This window comes from Protomyctophum parallelum, assembly GCF_964188405.1.
Source record: "Protomyctophum parallelum genome assembly, chromosome: 1".
Taxonomy (NCBI): Eukaryota; Metazoa; Chordata; class Actinopteri; order Myctophiformes; family Myctophidae; genus Protomyctophum; species Protomyctophum parallelum.
In genome coordinates, this window is record NC_139697.1 from 98,979,620 (window position 1) to 98,998,689 (window position 19,070).

A 19,070-nucleotide genomic window follows, 5' to 3' on the forward strand; every position below is an offset into this window, starting at 1 on the left:
TTAACTTGCCAAGTTGCCATTGATTTTATAAAATATTTAAGCATATTATGCTTAAATATTTTATAAAATCAATCGGATTATCACAGCTGAAGAAGCGTCAGGTTTTCGTCATGTTGCACTGAGAGTCTCGTTAACCCAGCTGGCTGCAATGAATAAAACCTAATTATTAATCAACGTCACCAAACGATCCAGTGATATATAACTTATAGCTACACGTAAAGCAACTTCACTTCAGAGGAAACTAAGGGAGGGAGCTGCAGCAGCTATTCGTGTTTACTCACCAGTCACCACCACCACTGTATGGAATCCATTAGAATGATTGGAAATGGAAGTTATGGAACATTAATAGCCTATTCTAACGTGAGTTACATACATCCTTTATTTCGATAAATCTGTTTATCTCCGTTCTCACTTTCACACTGAAACACGGCGCCGCTGCGCTGCCATTTAGTGCTGCTTTTTTTTCTCTCTCTTTTTTTTCTGTCGGGCTTTTGTCGGGCTTCGGGCTTAACATTATGGCAATTTTTAGGGTAGGGCCGAGCCTCGGGCCGACCCAGTTAGGGTAGGGTCGGGCCGGGCCATCATTTTTGGGCCCGTTGAGAACTTTAATCTGTAGTGTACTGATGGTGATACTGTATAGTGTATAGGCCTATATATCTATCTGAGTCAGACAGACAGGGTAGCAGTAATTCTGATATCTGTAGTGTACTGATGGTGATACTGTATAGTGTATAGGCCTATATATCTATCTGCGTCAGACAGACAGGGTAGCAGTAATTCTGATATCTCGACTAGGGATCACTTTTTTTTTGTTGCTCCCGATCATTTGATTTTGAGACATACCGATCTTTCCCGGTCCGATCTTTATATGTCAGCTGAGTGACAGCTGACATGACAAGCCTCTGTTACGGGTCTCAGGCCTGCTGAGTACCTCATTAACAACTGAACCTGAATAAACGGGGATAAAGAAAAGATTTGACGTGTTGCTTTTCTTCCCAGAATGTAACTATTCGGAACCGGAAGCTGCGCTCAGCGCTCCTTATATTAGGACCCCAGAGAACCCATGGGGTAGAACAAATGTTCCGTCCTCACTGCATGTTAACACTTTGCTAGTGCAATTCATTCACAGTATAAAATGTAAACCTTCATAAAACAAAATTATTAAATAATTAAACAGACTCTTAGGTTAGGTTTAGGTGTGCTTCCCCGTGGGAGGTTAGGGTGAGGGTTTGAGATGGTTAACATCGGTAGACTGTAGACAACTTGTCTGCGTGTGCGTGCGTTTGTCTTGATTTGTGAGTTCTCTTGGCACAGTTCCATGGGTGTGTACGCATAACAAAACCATGATGCTTCTATGCAACGATTGGTATGAAAAACATCATTGAAGCTGAGAAGGGCCATGCCAGTGTCGGCTATGTGGATTAACACGCACTGTGGGAGGAGAAGATGAGTTCAGTTATGTACCAGTGCCACTGTCTGCTATTTTGTTTAAAGCTGCATTACAGCTCAAGCAGACTGAAATTATGAAACCTTTTGGGTGTTATTTGTTTCATAAAGTGCATGCTATTCTTGTGAGATCCTCAACACAGGATTTGATATATCCAGACAAAAATTATTAGTATTGCCGCCACCTCCAATAACCATGATAGTACAGCAGCTATCTGCACCCGGGGGCATCACTATGCCAGCTTGTGAATGTGATCGACATTTCCATTAATATTTTATTTTTGCCACGGACATGCAAAACAAGTGATCAATGATATTACCAGAACACAAATGTATAGCCTACAGTACTGATTGACTCTAGTCATAGTGTCTACTCTATTCACTGCGCTACACATTTTAAAATAAGTCATTTATCAAAACTTATTTTCGGGGAAAAGCCGATCTACAAGCTCACAACACATTACGGCATGTTGTGACCTTGTAGATCAGCAATTGTCCTTTCTTCTTAGCCTATAATGACATGCCCAAAACTGGGATGTCAGGGTTAAAGGAGTTAGATATATACAGTAGTTACCCAATTAACTTACCCAGCAAGACTGGGAAGTTATCCACTGTATACTGGCAGGTGGCCGTCCTGAGACAGGCATTATATGTGGCATAATGCATGTCTTATACAGTCTTATACAGTAAGTAGGCTACAGTTGCAGTCCGAGAAAGGGACACTTAGCTGCAAAGCTGAATAGGTGTGCAGTATATTCATATTAGGTTATTGCAGATATGGCCTTTACAATTTACAATTTAGGCATTTAGCAGACGCTCTTAATCCAGAGCGACTTACATTTAAGCAAGAACAAAAGCATGGGAATACATCACATAAAAGCATTTATCATGAAACATGCGTAAGCTAAGAAAGTAACAGTGGAATATCTATATAATGAAACTATACATACACTATACATATAAACTATACATATTTACTACTATGCTATACATATGTACTATGGCGTGCTATGACTATATACGCCATAGTTAACCTTTCAGAGGACAGTGTTACTTGGGGACATGAGGAGACAGGATGTTCTACAAGCTAAACTAGTTTTGTGTTTGTCAACGTAGCTTAAATAGTTGTGGTGTCAATTCATGTGTGGTACTGTACTTGAGAAAACTATACAGGTGACAATGGAAACATACCTGAGATTCAAAACAGGTAATTAAGTAGTACATGATGAGTGAAAGGCATGTCAGGATTTAAAGGAATGCAGTGTCACAATAGTAGTTTGATTAGGGTGCCCAACCTTGATCAGAGCTGAGGAGGAGGTCTGAGGATCAAGGGTTTCCATGAATTATGCTTGTTGAGTGTTGTTATGATTTAGTTGTAAGTGTAATTTGACACTTTGACACACTTTCTAACTATTTACTGGTCCAGTTCTGCCCTCTTTAACAATTATGTCATGCCATGTTCTTTTCCAATGTGGTCATGCAGTTGACTTGACTCACACATACCATGGCAAACACACCGGTACAATACCTCCAATCCAATCCAATACCACAAATCTCCTGCAACATATTAATGAGCATGTCACCCTGACACTATATATTTAAAATTGTGAATATTAAAAAAAATATATATATATATATACGGACATACGAACAACGTTCACTGTGTTGTTGTACAATTTACAATTTAGGCATTTAGCAGACGCTCTTAATCCAGAGCGACTTACAATAATCAAGAACAAAAGCATGGGAATACATCACAAAAGCATTTATCATAAAATATGCCTAAGCTAAGAAAGTAACAGTGGAATATCTATATTATGAGACTATACATATAAACTATATATATATACTACTATGCTATACAGTACATATGTACTATGGCGTGCTATGACTATATACAATGCAATTATAGTGCCGTCTACATAACATGCTATAAGTCTGTATCAGATGCTATCTAAGTCTACAGAAATGCTATCTAAGGGGGTAGGGTAAGTGCTATGGGCCATGATGGAGTCTGAAAAGGTGGGTTTTCAGACTACGGCGGGAAATTGGGAGTGATGCTGCAGTTCTGACTGCAATGGGAAGTGCATTCCACAGTTCCCATTGCAGTCAGAACTGTGGAGCATTTGCTATAATAAAGTAGATAAACTAGACGCCAGTAGTGTCATTGCTGTAACTTGCTGTAGGGTGATCTATGGGTCGCATTATAGTATATATATATATATATATATATATATATATACGACTATATGTTGTCCTGTCTGCTGTCCTCAGCTCCGTCCAGCACAGAGAAGAAGCCTCTGATAAATGGCCTCCCGTCTCCTCTACATGTGGCCAACGGCAGCTCCAACAACCACAACAATCACACAGGTAAACCATGTAAGTCTCATTTACTGTTAGCTTTCACACGCACCCACGCACGCACGCACGCACGCACGCACGCAAGCACGCAAGCAACACATGACACACGACACACAACATCACAAACAACCACACAGGTAAACCATGTACTGTTAGCACACACACACACACACACACCACATCGCCCTCAACTGAAAACGTATCAGTAACATTCTAAAAGATGGGGGTTTTTTTTACACACATTTTGAACCTATTAACCTTACACGAATACTAATTTCCACCCACCTTTTTGTCCTTTTCTGTAAACCTGTGATGTGACAATAAATCTGATTCTGATGCGAGGTCTATGAAGTCAGTTGTTTATGATCTATCTCAAAATTAAAGTCAAATGTTTCAACATGTATAAAACATATAGCTATAACTAATAGAGTTGTTCCGATATACCGATACTGGTATCGGGTATCGGGGCCCATACCACCTTCAGGTACTCGTACTCGGTACTCAGAACCGGCCCCCGATACTCTGACCCGAGTACCAGAACATCCAATTGACTCTTTAGGCTGAACGAATGCAACGGGAGCAGGTCTGACGCAACACTGCAGCGAATGGCCCAAAACAGCCGATCTACAAGCATGAATCACATACTGATTGATTGATTGATTGAAATATTTATTAACAGTTTGCAGAATTTACAGTACATTTCAAGCACAAACTCAATACAAAGACTGTCAACTGTGAGTGGACGACCCAATTAAGCATTACACTTGTTTACAACAGGGTCCACATTGTTCAATTCATCAAAACATTTAGAGACATACAAATAGACATTTCTATGTAGCTAAAGAACAGAACAGGAATTCATCATATGGGAAGCAAAAAGGGAAAAGATACATATACAGTGAGGGGAAAGGGGGGGGGGGGGGTGGGGTGGGGGTGATTCAGATCTTACAGAGGCCAGTTTCGAATTGCAGCCATCCGTAGGTGCCCTTTGAGAGCGGTTTTGAAGGAGTCAAGGGATTCACATGTCTTAATGACTGTTGGTAGGGCGTTCCACATTTTGGTGACATAGGAGCGAAAATAATTTAGTCCCTTGTTTGTGCCGAATCTGGGTTGTACATGGTTTGTTGCACTCCCTCTGGTGTTGTGGGTGTGGACTTCGTTTACATTAAGGAAGTATTTAGACAGGTACATGGGTATCTTGGTGGTGTAACGAATCTTGTGGACCAGACCCATTGCAAGATGCTGTACTCTGTCGTTGACCCTAAGCCATCCCAGCCTGTCAAAGTGGGCAGGGGTGAGGTGGGTTCGGGGGGTGAGGCCAAGTAGGAGCCTGACCAGTTTGTTTTGGGAGGTCTGGAGCCTTGTTTTAAGGGCCTTTGAGGTGCTGTGGTACCAAGAGGTGGATGCATAGTCAAAGAAACCTTGTACGAGGGCTCCTGTTAAGGTCTTCAAGGTGTTTTTGCTGACCAGTGAGGAGATCCTGTAAAGGAATCTTGTTCTTTGATTGACTTTTTTGATTACGTTGGTGGCCATTTTATCACCGGAAAGATTGGCCTCCAGGATGGAACCTAGGTAGGTAATTTGATCTTTTCGTGTGATAACATTGTCACCCACTCTAACCAAGAAGCCATCTGCCTTGCTGAGATTACTATTTGATCCGAAGAGAATGGATTCAGTTTTTCCCAGGTGTAAGGATAGTTTGTTATCAGCGAGCCAGGTGCAGATTCTACTGACAAGTGTAGATCTGCAGATGCATCTGGATCTATAGATCGGAGATCCATCTGTATCTGTGAGGAAAAAGGGGGTGTCAAATAAGTGGTTACTCGACAAAAATAGAAAGTACTCGTATCGGTACTCTGTATCGGCGAGTACTAAAAATGAGGTACTTAATTGCACTCGTACTCGGTATGTATATTGTGTATTGTATACTTTTTTTTTAATCGTATACGTTTTATGAATCTGTGCTCCATACCTATGTGATCATGGTCGTGAGTTAACCCATTCTGAACGGGAACCCCTTTTGGTGGCATCATGTCATGCTTTAGCTATTGAAAAATAGCAGATCTACAAGCTCGTAGCGCGCCACTCGGTGGCGCGCTACGAGCTTGTAGATCTGCTATTTTTGAAAAATCGAAGAACGGCTGACATAAAAACATAGCTTTTTCAGAAAACTCTCAGGATGTAGAAGACATTTTTAGAATCTGATCTCGGGTCAGAATGGGTTAAATAAAATGAATGAATTAATTAATTAATTCATGAAAAAAATGTTTTCAGGACAACTCTAATGAATAAGACTAAGTATAAGGAGTCTTCTAAACGTCTAGACTCCTGCAGAGCCATAAACCATATCTCTCTCTATGTTCTGCATTGTAAAGTACAGTTACTTTACAGTGACTGTATTGTCGGGTGTACACATTTGATGGCACAGCCATGATGGCAGCATACATTTCTGCATTTCACAGGAGACCTTTACAAAGAGAAAGGGGCATTTCTTTCCCCCACCACTATATACTGTATTATATATCATTCTTTTCACATCAGGCAAATGGTATTTAGGTTTAAAATCGGCAAAGACGTTAAGTTAAGCAAGTTGAGTTACAATTTTGGTTATACTGCCACAGTATTGGTTTAGGTATGAGGAAATAATATACAAAATAAATGTCTGTAAAGAATGATAGGTTTGTGTTTGTGGTTTTCATGTATCTTACAGACGTGGAAGGCTACATGAAGACGGATGACAGGATGCGTTTAGCCAAAGAACGGCGTGAGGAGAGAGAGAGGAGTCTGGGTAAGAGAGACCATCTTTAATGAATCAATCCTGAACACAAACAGCAGGAAAACAAAGTCAGAGAATATCCTTTACAAACTTGGGACTAGTTTCTTTAACAATTTAATTTCAGGCGTTTAGCCAACGTTCTGATTGATTGATTTTGAAAAGTGTATAAACAGTTTGTAGAACAGTTCAAGGAAGTACAGGTCAAAACAAAATCTACTAAGAGGATAAAACCAGAAAAAAGCACTAAGACTTGTTTACATACGGGTCCTCCATTTTCAATTCATCAGAACAAGACATACAAATAAACACTTCTATGCAAAATAAACAAAACAAACAAAAGAAAAACCCATCATATACACCAGTGTTTCAACTATATGCATTATTGTATGGCGGACCACCGCACAATCATGACAGCCACCACAGTAAGAGTTTAGTAGCCTAGTATAGGAGGTCGTGAAGATGACAAAAAAAGGTAAATAACGGCCCGGGCGGTTAGCTCAACCGTCTGGGCACCTAGGCTGCCACGCCAGCCTGACGGTTAGCTCAACCGTCTGGGCACCTAGGCTGCCACGCCAGCCGGACGGTTAGCTCAACCGTCTGGGCACCTAGGCTGCCAAGCCAGCCTGACGGTTAGCTCAACCGTCTGGGCACCTAGGCTGCCACGCCAGCCTGACGGTTAGCTCAACCGTCTGGGCACCTAGGCTGCCAAGCCAGCCGGACGGCGTGCCGCAGGTTCGACTCCGACGTGCCTTTGCCGCGTGTCTCTCTCTGTCTCTCTCCCCCTTTCCTGTCTGTCTACTGTTCCCCCCAAACTATCAGCCTCCTGGCTGTACACGGTTAGAAAATAAGGGAAAATGTGTACATTATAGGAAAGAAATTAGGGAGGAAGGACTTGAACGTTTTTTCAGGGGCCAGTTTCGTATTGCAGCCGCCCGTAAGTGCTTTTTGAGAGCGGTTTTGAAGGAGTCTAGGGATTCACATTCACATTTCTTATCCAAAACAACGTTTTACTATTGGTTTAAATCAAAAATAGCAGATCTACAAGCTCACAGCACGTGACTTCACTTCGTGCCACACTGCGAGCTTTGTACATGTTTATGAATACCGGTATTACAAAATAACTCTTTAAAGTGTGAGAACTACTGATTTAGTAGGCATTTGCCTCAGGCCGTTAATGGGTTAATAAACCACCAATATTATACCAACAACTACTGCCACTTTCATCATCAATATCAGGTTCTTAATGTTAACATTATTACCACTCTAGATAAGATCTTCAGAGGACCACCAGGACCAGTGAGAATGCATGGAAAGAGTGTGTCAGTGAACCTGTGTGTGAAGGTGTGTATGTGTGTGTTAGTATCAGGATCACAGAATGACAGCTTCCTTTCATTCCAGTCCAGTTGGACTCTGATCCTCTGAGGCTTCTGCTTCAATGAGAGAACAGTGTATGACCCTGAGGAGAGTGCTCCGTATTTACCTTTATGTAAGCATATTATCCACCGTTGACCCCGTGTGTCTCCCTTCCTCTGGTAGGACTCTGCTAACACACCTACATACCAGTGTGTATTGTCTCCAACCTCAACATCCCAGCTGTGACTCCCTGAGTTAAAGCCCTCAGAACCAAGGACAAGGCCTCTCTGGTCAAATCTCTCTGGATTATCAGGGAGCTTCTGTATCTCTCCCCATGTCACGCTGGTCAGATCATCAGACAGGGTGTATACTGGACAGGCAGTGTTGGGGTCCAGAATGATAGGAGTGTAGGAGATAATGTCCTTCATCTTTTCCCAGACTCTGAAGGCCAGGTCGCCCAGGTGTTTGGCCACGTCTATCAGTGCTCCTGAGACCGGCTGTGGGTCCTGCAGTGTGAGCTGGACTCTCTCCATCGTGGTCTTGTAGTTCTGCAGGAATGAGATGTGTTCAGCTCTCAGCTCCTCCTCGATGGCTCTGATCGTGTCTGAAATGGTTGATATGTCTCTGTTCAGACCCTCCATCTTCTCCTTCATCATCTGACTCTTCTGCTGCTCTTCCTCCCTCAGTGCAGTGATCCTGGCCTCCTCTTCATCAAGTAGAAACTGATGAAGCTTCTTAAACTGTTCCTTCATCTGCGTCTCTGTATGCCGAGTCTGGAACGTAATGTGTTCTGCCGTTTGATCGTAGTTTGTTTTAGTTTTGTTAAAGACCTCCAGTTTGTCCTGTAAAGGCTTCAGTGATTTCTGAACCTCCTCCTTGTGATCCAGAGCAGCTTCATCGACGGGCCTGATTCTGTGGCCGGTGTGTTTTTTAGAATCTCGACACACAAGACACACTGGCTGTTGACATTCCAGACAGAACAGTTTGAGTTTCTCAGCATGCAGACTGCAGAGATCCTCAGAGCCTGCTGACGTTCTCTGATGTCTCTCCTGTGTGAAGGCCTCACACAGGTTCCTCAGAGCCAGGTTACGAGGTGGACGATCCGTCAAAGATATTGCCTTACAAACTGGACACTCCTTTATTGTCTTCTCTCGCCACCAGTCCTGCAGACAGGCTTTACAGAAGCTGTGGCTACAGGACAGCACAACGGGATCTTTGAAGATGTCACAGCACACAGGACAGGAATAGTTCTCTTGAGAGAGAGACGACTTGGAAGCCATTTTAACGAACACTCGCTCACGCAGTCAACAAGGAACTCTGCCAGTCAGTCGTGGTAACACTCCCTCTTCCAGAATGTTCCCTGAAGTTTACTTTCACTTTGAGTCCCGTTTCTTGTTAAAGTCCATTCAGTTGACAGACAGAGTCAGCAGCAGGTTCCAGTGCTCTGGGTCAGTATTAACTCCTGTAGCTTTTGGAAAGACAGTCTGTCCTTCCTCACTGGACGTCGTTGTGTGTTTGATCTGAATGTGATTCTGATCGTCTGTCTCACTATGAGTCAGGCAAGAGGTGGAGCTGCCTTTGACAGACCTGTGGTAAAGTGCGCACGCCCACACATGTAGGTGTGTGCGCGCGCACACACACACACACACACACACACACACACACACACACGCACACACCGTATACTCTACACATTGAATTGTTTGAATGAGAAAGGACGGTCTTTTTATATTTATTATATTTAGTACAGACAATAAAGGTAGCAGAATGAAAAGGTTGTGTTCTTATGGTGTCAGAGTGAACTTTGACTGTTCAAAGTGCTTTACAACAAACCGTACGCCTCACATTAACCCTTTAACAGCACCACGACAGAGGCAGCCATGCACTGCCTGCTCTTTAGCAGCAGATAGGTGTTAAAGGACCACTTCACCACTTTTACACCCATCTTCATATAATAGGTCCTCACTAATAATTATGATAAAATGGCAATTTTTTTTCCTACTCAGTCTGTGTCTCATAGGAGGGCTGTGGGCAGTTCAGAAACCTGTCCACCAGTGACATCATTGATGAGGAATCCAAGCTATTAGAATTTGCAGGCTTTCGTGCTCTGAAAAGTTGCAATGCGAACATGAAAGCCATCGTTCTCACGATAATACAAATCTAAACATTTTTGTCAAAAGATCTTGTCTAAAGGAATTCTGCCGCCTAACGATGATGTCACTGGTGGACGGGTTTCTGAAGTGCCCACAGCCCTCCTATGAGACACAGACTGAGTAGGGAAAAAAATGCCATTTTATCATGATTATTATTATTATTAGTGAGGACCTGTTATATGAATATAGGTTGAAAAGTGGTGAAGTGGTCCTTTAAGTGTCTCTGCCATGCAGGCAGGAACTAGCCTGGTTATGAAAATGTATTAACAGTTTGTAGAATAGGTGCAGTTCAAGGAAGGTACAGGTCAATACAAAAGCACTAAGACTTGTTTACATAAGGGTCCTCCATTTTCAATTCATCAGAACAAGACATACAAACACTTCTATGCCAAAACAATAAACCATGATGTAGTGTTTCCCCTATGTGCATTACTGTGTGGCCACCACCACACAATCATGACCAGCCACCACAGTGTGATTTTTAGTAGGCGCCCACGAATAGGCAAAAAAAAGGATAACCACAAAAGACTGCAAAACAAAATCATAAAACTTTCACGCACGTGTGTGTGTGTGCACAGGTTCTTTAATGAATCAATCCTTCCTAAACACAAACAGCAGGAAAACTAAGGCAGAGAATATCCTTTACAAAAATGTTCTTGGGACTAGTTTCTTTAACCCATTTTGGGCGGGAACCCCTTTTGGTGTTAGCATCATGTTATGCTTTAGCTATTGAAAAATAGCAGATCTACAAGCTCAAGCTTGTAGGTCTGCTATTTTTGAAAAATCGAAGAACGACTGACATAGAAACATAGCTTTTTCAGAAAAGTGTCAGGATGTAGACGACATTTTTAGAATCTGATCTCAGGTCAAAATGGGTTAACAATTTAATTTTAGGCATTTAGCCAACGTTCTGATTGATTGATTTTGAAAAGTGTATAAACAGTTTGTAGAACAGTTCAAGGAAGTACAGGTCAATACAAAATCTACTAAGAGGATAAAACCAGAAAAAAGCACTAAGACTTCATTTTCCATTTTACATTCATCAGAACAAGACATACAAATAAACACTTCTATGCAAAATAAACAAAACAAACAAAAAAAAAACCCATCATATACACCAGTGTTTCAACTATATGCATTATTGTATGGCGGACCACCGCACAATCATGACAGCCACCACAGTAAGAGTTTAGTAGCCTAGTATAGGAGGTCGTGAAGAGGACAAAAAAAGGTAAATAACGGCCCGGGCGGTTAGCTCAACCGTCTGGGCACCTAGGCTGCCACGCCAGCCTGACGGTTAGCTCAACCGTCTGGGCACCTAGGCTGCCACGCCAGCCTGACGGTTAGCTCAACCGTCTGGGCACCTAGGCTGCCAAGCCAGCCTGACGGTTAGCTCAACCGTCTGGGCACCTAGGCTGCCAAGCCAGCCGGACAGCGTGACGCGGTTTCGACTCCCGAGCCCGACGTGCCTTTGCCGCGTGTCTCTCTCCGTCTCTCTCCCCCTTTCCTGTCTGTCTACTGTTCCCCCCAAACTATCAGCCTCCTGGCTGTACACGGTTAGAAAATAAGGGAAAATGTGTACATTATAGGAAAGAAATTAGGGAGGAGGGACTTGAACATTTTTACAGGGGCCAGTTTCGTATTGCAGCCGCCCGTAAGTGCTTTTTGAGAGTTGTTTTGAAGGAGTCTAGGGATTCACATTCACACACATTCACATTTCTTATCCAAAACAATGTATTACTATTGGTTTAAATCAAAAATAGCAGATCTACAAGCTCACAGCACGTGACTTCACTTCGTGCCACACTGCGAGCTTTGTACATAAAAAAATAACTCTTTAAAGTGTGAGAACTACTGATTTAGTAGGCATTTGCCTCAGGCCGTTAATGGGTTAATAAACCACCAATATTATACCAACAACTACTGCCACTTTCATCATCAATATCAGGTTCTTAATGTTAACATTATTACCACTACTGTTGTTTAATGTGTAGAAAATAAAAAGCGTTTTTGATCAAGACGTTCGTTCGTTCTATCTATCATTTATCATCATCGTCGTCGTCATCGTCGTCTATTCATTGTCCAGAGTTGTCCAGACAGATCTAGGCAAGATCTTCAGAGTACCACCAGGAACAGTGTGAATGACTGGAAAGAGTGTGTCAGTGAACCTGTGTGTGAAGGTGTGTATGTGTGTGTTAGTATCAGGATCACAGAATGACAGCTTTCCTTCATTCCAGTCCAGTTGGACTCTGATCCTCTGAGGCTTCTTCTTCAATGAGAGAACACTGGAGGACCCTGAGGAGAGTGCTCCGTATTTATCTTCACGTAAGTATATTGTCCAGTGTTGACCCTGTGTGTTCCCCTTCCTCTGGTAGGACTCTGCTAACACACCTACTACCCAGAATGTATTGTCTCCAACCTCAACATCCCAGCTGTGACTCCCTGAGTTAAAGCCCTCAGAACCAAGGACAGAGCCGACCTGGGCAAATCTCTCTGGATTGTCAGGGAGCTTCTGTATCTCTCCCCGTCTCACGCTGGTCAGATCATCAGACAGGGTGTATACTGGATGGGCAGTGTTGGGGTCCAGAATGACAGGAGTGTAGGAGACAATGTCCTTCATCTTGTCCCAGACTCTGAAGGCCAGGTTGCCCAGGTGTTTGGCCACGTCTATCAGTGCTCCTGAGACCGGCTGTGGGTCCTGCAGTGTGAGCTGGACTCTCTCCATCGTGGTCTTGTAGTTCTGCAGGAATGAGATGTGTTCAGCTCTCAGCTCCTCCTCTATGGCTCTGATCGTGTCTGAAATGGTTGATATGTCTCTGTTCAGACCCTCCATCTTCTCCTTCATCATCTGACTCTTCTGCTGCTCTTCCTCCCTCAGTTCGGTGATCCTGGCCTCCTCTTCATCATGTAGAAACTGATGAAGCTTCTTATACTGTTCCTTCATCTGCGTCTCTGTGTGCCGGGTCTGGAACGTAATGTGTTCTGCTGTTTGATCGTAGTTTGTTTTAGTTTTATTAAAGACCTTCAGTTTGTCCTGTAAAGGCTTCAGTGATTTCTGAACCTCCTCCTTGTGATCCAGAGCAGCTTCATCGACGGGCCTGATTCTGTGGCCGGTGTGTTTTTTAGAATCTCGACACACAAGACACACTGGCTGTTGGCATTCCAGACAGAACAGTTTGAGTTTCTCAGCATGCAGACTGCAGAGATCCTCAGAGCCTGCTGACGTTCTCTGATGTCTCTCCTGTATGAAGGCCTCACACAGGTTCTTCAGAGCCAGGTTACGAGGTGGACGATCCGTCGAAGATATGTCCTTACAAACTGGACACTCCTTTATTGTCTTCTCTCGCCACCAGTCCTGCAGACAGGCTTTACAGAAGCTGTGGCTACAGGACAGCACAACGGGATCTTTAAAGATGTCCCAGCACACAGGACAGGAATATTCCTCTTCCGAGAGAGACGACTTGGAAGCCATTTTAACAAACACTCGCAGTCAACAAGGAACTCTGCCAGTCAGTCGTGGTAACTCTCCCTCTTCCAGAATGTTCCCTGAAGTTTACTTTCACTTTGAGTCCCGTTTCTTGTTAAAGTCCATTCAGTTGACAGACAGAGTCAGCAGCAGGTTCCAGTGGTCTGGGTCAGTATTAACTCCTGTAGCTTTTGGAAAGACAGTCTGTCCTTCCTCACTGGACGTCGTTGTGTGTTTGATCTGAATGTGAATCTGATCGTCTGTCTCACTATGAGTCAGGCAAGAGGTGGAGCTGCCTTTGACAGACCTGTGGTAAAGTGTGCACGCCCACACATGTAGGTGCGCACACACACACACACACACACACACACACACACACACACACACACACACACACACACACAGTATACTCCACACATTGAATTGTTTGAATGAGAAAGGACGGTCTTTTTATATTTATTATATTTAGTACAGACAATAAAGGTAGCAGAATGAAAAGGTTGTGTTCTTATGGTGTCAGAGTGAACTTTGACTGTTCAAAGTGCTTTACAACAAAACGTACGCCTCACATTAACCCTTTAACAGCACCTCGACAGAGGCAGCCATGCACTGCCTGCTCTTTAGCAGCAGATAGTTGTTAAAGGACCACTTCACCACTTTTCAACCCATCTTCATATAATAGGTTCTCACTAATAATTATGATAAAATGGCAAAAAAAATCCTACTCAGTCTGTGTCTCATAGGAGGGCTGTGGGCAGTTCAGAAACCTGTCCACCAGTGAATCATCGATGAGGAATCCAAGCTATTAGAATTTGCAGGCTTTCGTGCTCTGAAAAGTTGCAATGCGAAAATGGAAGCCATCTTTCTCACGATATTACAAATCTAAACATTTTTGTCAAAAAATCTCGTCTAAAATAATTCTGCCGCCTAACGATGATGTCACTGGTGGACGGGTTTCTGAAGTGCCCACAGCCCTCCTATGAGACACAGACTGAGTAGGAAAATAAATGCCATTTTATCATGATTATTATTATTATTAGTGAGGACCTGTTATATGAAGATAGGTTGAAAAGTGCTGAAGTGGTCCTTTAAGTGTCTCTGCCATGCAGGCAGGAACTAGCCTGGTTATAAAAATGTTTTAACAGTTTGTAGAATAGGTGCAGTTCAAGGAAGGTACAGGTCAATACAAAATCTGCTAAGAGGATAAAACCAGAAAAAAGCACTAAGACTTGTTTACATAAGGGTCCTCCATTTTCAATTCATCAGAACAAGACATACAAATAAACACTTCTATGCCAAAACAATAAACCATGATGTACACTAGTGTTTCCCCTACTGTATGTGCATTACTGTGTGGCCACCACCACACAATCATGACCAGCCACCACAGTGTGATTTTTAGTAGGTGCCCACGAATAGGCAAAAAAAAGGATAACCACAAAAGACTGCAAAACAAAATCATAAAACTTTCACGCACGTGTGTGTGTGTGTGTGCACAGGTTCTTTAATGAATCAATCCTGAACACAAACAGCAGGAAAACAAAGTCAGAGAATATCCTTTACAAACATGTTCTTGGGACTAGTTTCTTTAACCCATTTTGGGCGGGAACCCCTTTTGGTGTTAGCATCATGTTATGCTTTAGCTATTGAAAAATAGCAGATCTACAAGCTCAAGCTTGTAGGTCTGCTATTTTTGAAAAATCGAAGAACGACTGACACAGAAACATAGCTTTTTCAGAAAACTGTCAGGATGTAGAAGAAACTTTTAGAATCTGATCTCACGTCAAAATGGGTTAACAATTACATTTTAGGCATTTAGCCAACGTTCTGATTGATTGATTTTGAAAAGTGTATAAACAGTTTGTAGAACAGTTCAAGGAAGTACAGGTCAATACAAAATCTACTAAGAGGATAAAACCAGAAAAAAGCACTAAGACTTCATTTTCCATTTTACATTCATCAGAACAAGACATACAAATAAACACTTCTATGCAAAAAAAAAAAAAAAAAAAAAAAAAACCATCATATACACCAGTGTTTCAACTATATGCATTATTGTATGGCGGACCACCGCACAATCATGACAGCCACCACAGTAAGAGTTTAGTAGCCTAGTATAGGAGGTTGTGAAGAGGACAAAAAAAGGTAAATAACGGCCCGGGCGGTTAGCTCAACCGTCTGGGCACCTAGGCTGCCAAGCCAGCCTGACGGTTAGCTCAACCGTCTGGGCACCTAGGCTGCCACGCCAGCCTGACGGTTAGCTCAACCGTCTGGGCACCTAGGCTGCCAAGCCAGCCTGACGGTTAGCTCAACCGTCTGGGCACCTAGGCTGCCAAGCCAGCCTGACGGTTAGCTCAACCGTCTGGGCACCTAGGCTGCCACGCCAGCCTGACGGTTAGCTCAACCGTCTGGGCACCTAGGCTGCCAAGCCCGCCTGACGGTTAGCTCAACCGCCTGGGCACCTAGGCTGCCAAGCCAGCCTGACGGTTAGCTCAACCGTCTGGGCACCTAGGCTGCCACGCCAGCCTGACGGTTAGCTCAACCGTCTGGGCACCTAGGCTGCCAAGCCAGCCGGACGGTGTGACGCGGTTTCGACTCCCGAGCCCGACGTGCCTTTGCCGCGTGTCTCTCTCCGTCTCTCTCCCCCTTTCCTGTCTGTCTACTGTTCCCCCCAAACTATCAGCCTCCTGGCTGTACACGGTTAGAAAATAAGGGAAAATGTGTACATTATAGGAAAGAAATTAGGGAGGAAGGACTTGAACGTTTTTTCAGGGGCCAGTTTCGTATTGCAGCTAAGTGCTTTTTGAGAGCGGTTTTGAAGGAGTCTAGGGATTCACATTCACACACATTCACATTTCTTATCCAAAACAACGTATTACTATTGGTTTAAATCAAAAATAGCAGATCTACAAGCTCACAGCACGTGACTTCACTTCGTGCCACACTGCGAGCTTTGTAAATTTTTATGAATACCGGTATTACAAAATAACTCTTTAAAGTGTGAGAACTACTGATTTAGTAGGCATTTGCCTCAGGCCGTTAATGGGTTAATAAACCACCAATATTATACCAACAACTACTGCCACTTTGATCATCAATATCAGGTTCTTAATGTTAACATTATTACCACTCTAGATAAGATCTTTAGAGGACCACCAGGACCAGTGAGAATGCATGGAAAGAGTGTGTCAGTGAACCTGTGTGTGAAGGTGTGTATGTGTGTGTTAGTATCAGGATCACAGAATGACAGCTTTCCTTCATTCCAGTCCAGTTGGACTCTGATCCTCTGAGGCTTCTGCTTCAATGAGAGAACAGTGTTTGACCCTGAGGAGTATGCTCTGTATTTACCTTCATGTAAGTATATTATCCACTGTTGACCCCCTGTGAGTCCCTTCCTCTGGTAGGACTCTGCTAACACACCTACATCCCAGAGTGTATTGTCTCCGACCTCAACATCCCAGCTGTGACTCCCTGAGTTAAAGCCCTCAGAACCAAGGACAAACGGCCAGTGGTCAAATCTCTCTGGATTGTCAGGGAGCTTCTGTATCTCTCCCTGTCTCACGCTGGTCAGATCATCAGACAGGGTGTATTCTGGATGGGCAGTGTTGGGGTCCAGAATGATAGGAGTGTAGGAGACAATGTCCTTCATCTTTTCCCAGACTCTGAAGGCCAGGTCGCCCAGGTGTTTGACCACGTATATCAGTGCTCCTGAGACCGGCTGTGGGTCCTGCAGTGTGAGCTGGACTCTCTCCATCGTGGTCTTGTAGTTCTGCAGGAATGAGATGGGTTCAGCTCTCAGCTCCTCCTCGATGGCTCTGATCGTGTGTGAAATGGTTGATATGTCTCTGTTCAGACCCTCCATCTTCTCCTTCATCATCTGACTCTTCTGCTGCTCTTCCTCCCTCAGTGCAGTGATCCTGGCCTCCTCTTCATCAAGTAGAAACTGATGAAGCTTCTTAAACTGTTCCTTCATCTGCGTCTCTGTATGCCGAGTCTGGAACGTAATGTGTTCTGCTGTTTGATCGTAGTTTGTTTTAGTTTTGTTAAAGACCTCCAGTTTGTCCTGTAAAGGCTTCAGTGATTTCTGGACCTCCTCCTTGTGATCCAGAGCAGCTTCATCGACGGGCCTGATTCTGTGGCCGGTGTGTTTTTTAGAATCTCGACACACAAGACACACTGGCTGTTGACATTGCAGACAGAACAGTTTGAGTTTCTCAGCATGCAGACTGCAGAGATCCTCAGAGCTTGCTGACGTTCTCTGATGTCTCTCCTGTATGAAGGTCTCACACAGGTTCTTCAGAGCCAGGTTACGAGGTGGACGATCCGTCAAAGATATTGCCTTACAAACTGGACACTCCTTTATTGTCTTCTCTCGCCACCAGTCCTGCAGACAGGCTTTACAGAAGCTGTGGCTACAGGACAGCACAACGGGATCTTTAAAGATGTCCCAGCACACAGGACAGGAATAGTTCTCTTGAGAGAGAGACGACTTGGAAGCCATTTTAACGAACACTCGCTCACGCAGTCAACAAGGAACTCTGCCAGTCAGTCGTGGTAACACTCCCTCTTCCAGAATGCTCCCTGAAGTTTACTTTCACTTTGAGTCCCGTTTCTTGTTAAAGTCCATTCAGTTGACAGACAGAGTCAGCAGCAGGTTCCAGTGGTCTGGGTCAGTATTAACTCCTGTAGTTTTTGGAAAGACAGTCTGTCCTTCCTCACTGGACGACGTTGTGTGTTTGATCTGAATGTGAATTTTATCGTCTGTCTCACTATGAGTCAGGCAAGAGGTGGAGCTGCCTTTGACAGACCTGTGGTAAAGTGCGCACACCCACACATGCAGGTGTACTGTGCACACACACACACACACACACACACACACACACACCATTAAATATAAAAAGACCGTCCTTTCTCATTCAAACAATTCTGTGTGTGTGTGTGTGTGTGTGTGTGTGTGTGTGTGTGTGTGTGTGTGTGTGTGTGTGTGTGTGTGTGTGTGTGTGTGTGTGTGTGTGTGTGTGTGTGTGTGTGTGTGTGTGTGTGTGTGTCTACATGTGTGGGCGTACATGAACAGAAGAGGCAAAGACACAAGAAACATGCTGGCCACAAATAGCAGAGGGAACGAATGAAGCTCGCTCACACGTATAATATTAGTCACAGTAACAGAGACGGCATTATAAATGAGTGTGAATCAATGACACAAAATAATCATTCCTGGTGTGTGCGCGGACCTTTATCGGCCAAAACATGATAAATCAGTGCCACCGTGATTTTAAATGTAGTAAAGTATTTGGAGTATTGGGAGTGTGCGGGAAAACTTTCACGCAGGTAGCTGCACACACAACGCAGACACACAGAACGCAGACACACAGAACGCAGACACACAGAACGCAGACACACAGAACGCAGACACACTGTCGCCCAAGTCACACCCGGTCGAACCTGCCTAGCGTGGTTTACCACTCCCCCTTGAAATCGCACTGCATTTTCTTTCGCTCCCAGAATGGAATGAGAA

The 19,070-nt window shown here is 43.7% G+C and overlaps 4 protein-coding genes across 4 annotated transcripts in view; 1 reads left to right on the top strand and 3 right to left on the bottom strand.

The window, feature by feature from the left end:
* Positions 1-3,695: 3,695 nt before the first annotated feature.
* map7d2a (MAP7 domain containing 2a) overlaps positions 3,696-19,070 on the top strand; it is a gene marked incomplete at both ends in the record, with an annotated part of 49,399 nt that continues 34,024 nt past the window's right edge. The window contains 2 exons of the mRNA XM_083761048.1: positions 3,696-3,825; positions 6,518-6,595. Coding sequence (XP_083617174.1) covers positions 3,696-3,825; positions 6,518-6,595 — 208 coding nt within the window. The remainder of the gene's footprint in view (positions 3,826-6,517; positions 6,596-19,070) is intronic.
* Positions 6,620-9,216, bottom strand: LOC310871012 (E3 ubiquitin-protein ligase TRIM35-like; the record flags this gene model as incomplete). Its single annotated transcript, XM_083782443.1, has 2 exons — positions 6,620-6,625; positions 7,843-9,216. 2 exons carry the CDS (start codon positions 9,214-9,216, stop codon positions 6,620-6,622), a joined length of 1,380 nt encoding a protein of 459 aa, XP_083638569.1.
* Positions 12,161-13,561, bottom strand: LOC310871021 (E3 ubiquitin-protein ligase TRIM35-like; the record flags this gene model as incomplete). Its single annotated transcript, XM_083782454.1, has 1 exon — positions 12,161-13,561. The coding sequence occupies one exon, from the start codon at positions 13,559-13,561 to the stop codon at positions 12,161-12,163; it is 1,401 nt and encodes a 466-aa protein (XP_083638580.1).
* On the bottom strand, positions 15,068-18,056 carry LOC310871032 (E3 ubiquitin-protein ligase TRIM39-like; the record flags this gene model as incomplete). Its single annotated transcript, XM_083782465.1, has 2 exons — positions 15,068-15,073; positions 16,683-18,056. 2 exons carry the CDS (start codon positions 18,054-18,056, stop codon positions 15,068-15,070), a joined length of 1,380 nt encoding a protein of 459 aa, XP_083638591.1.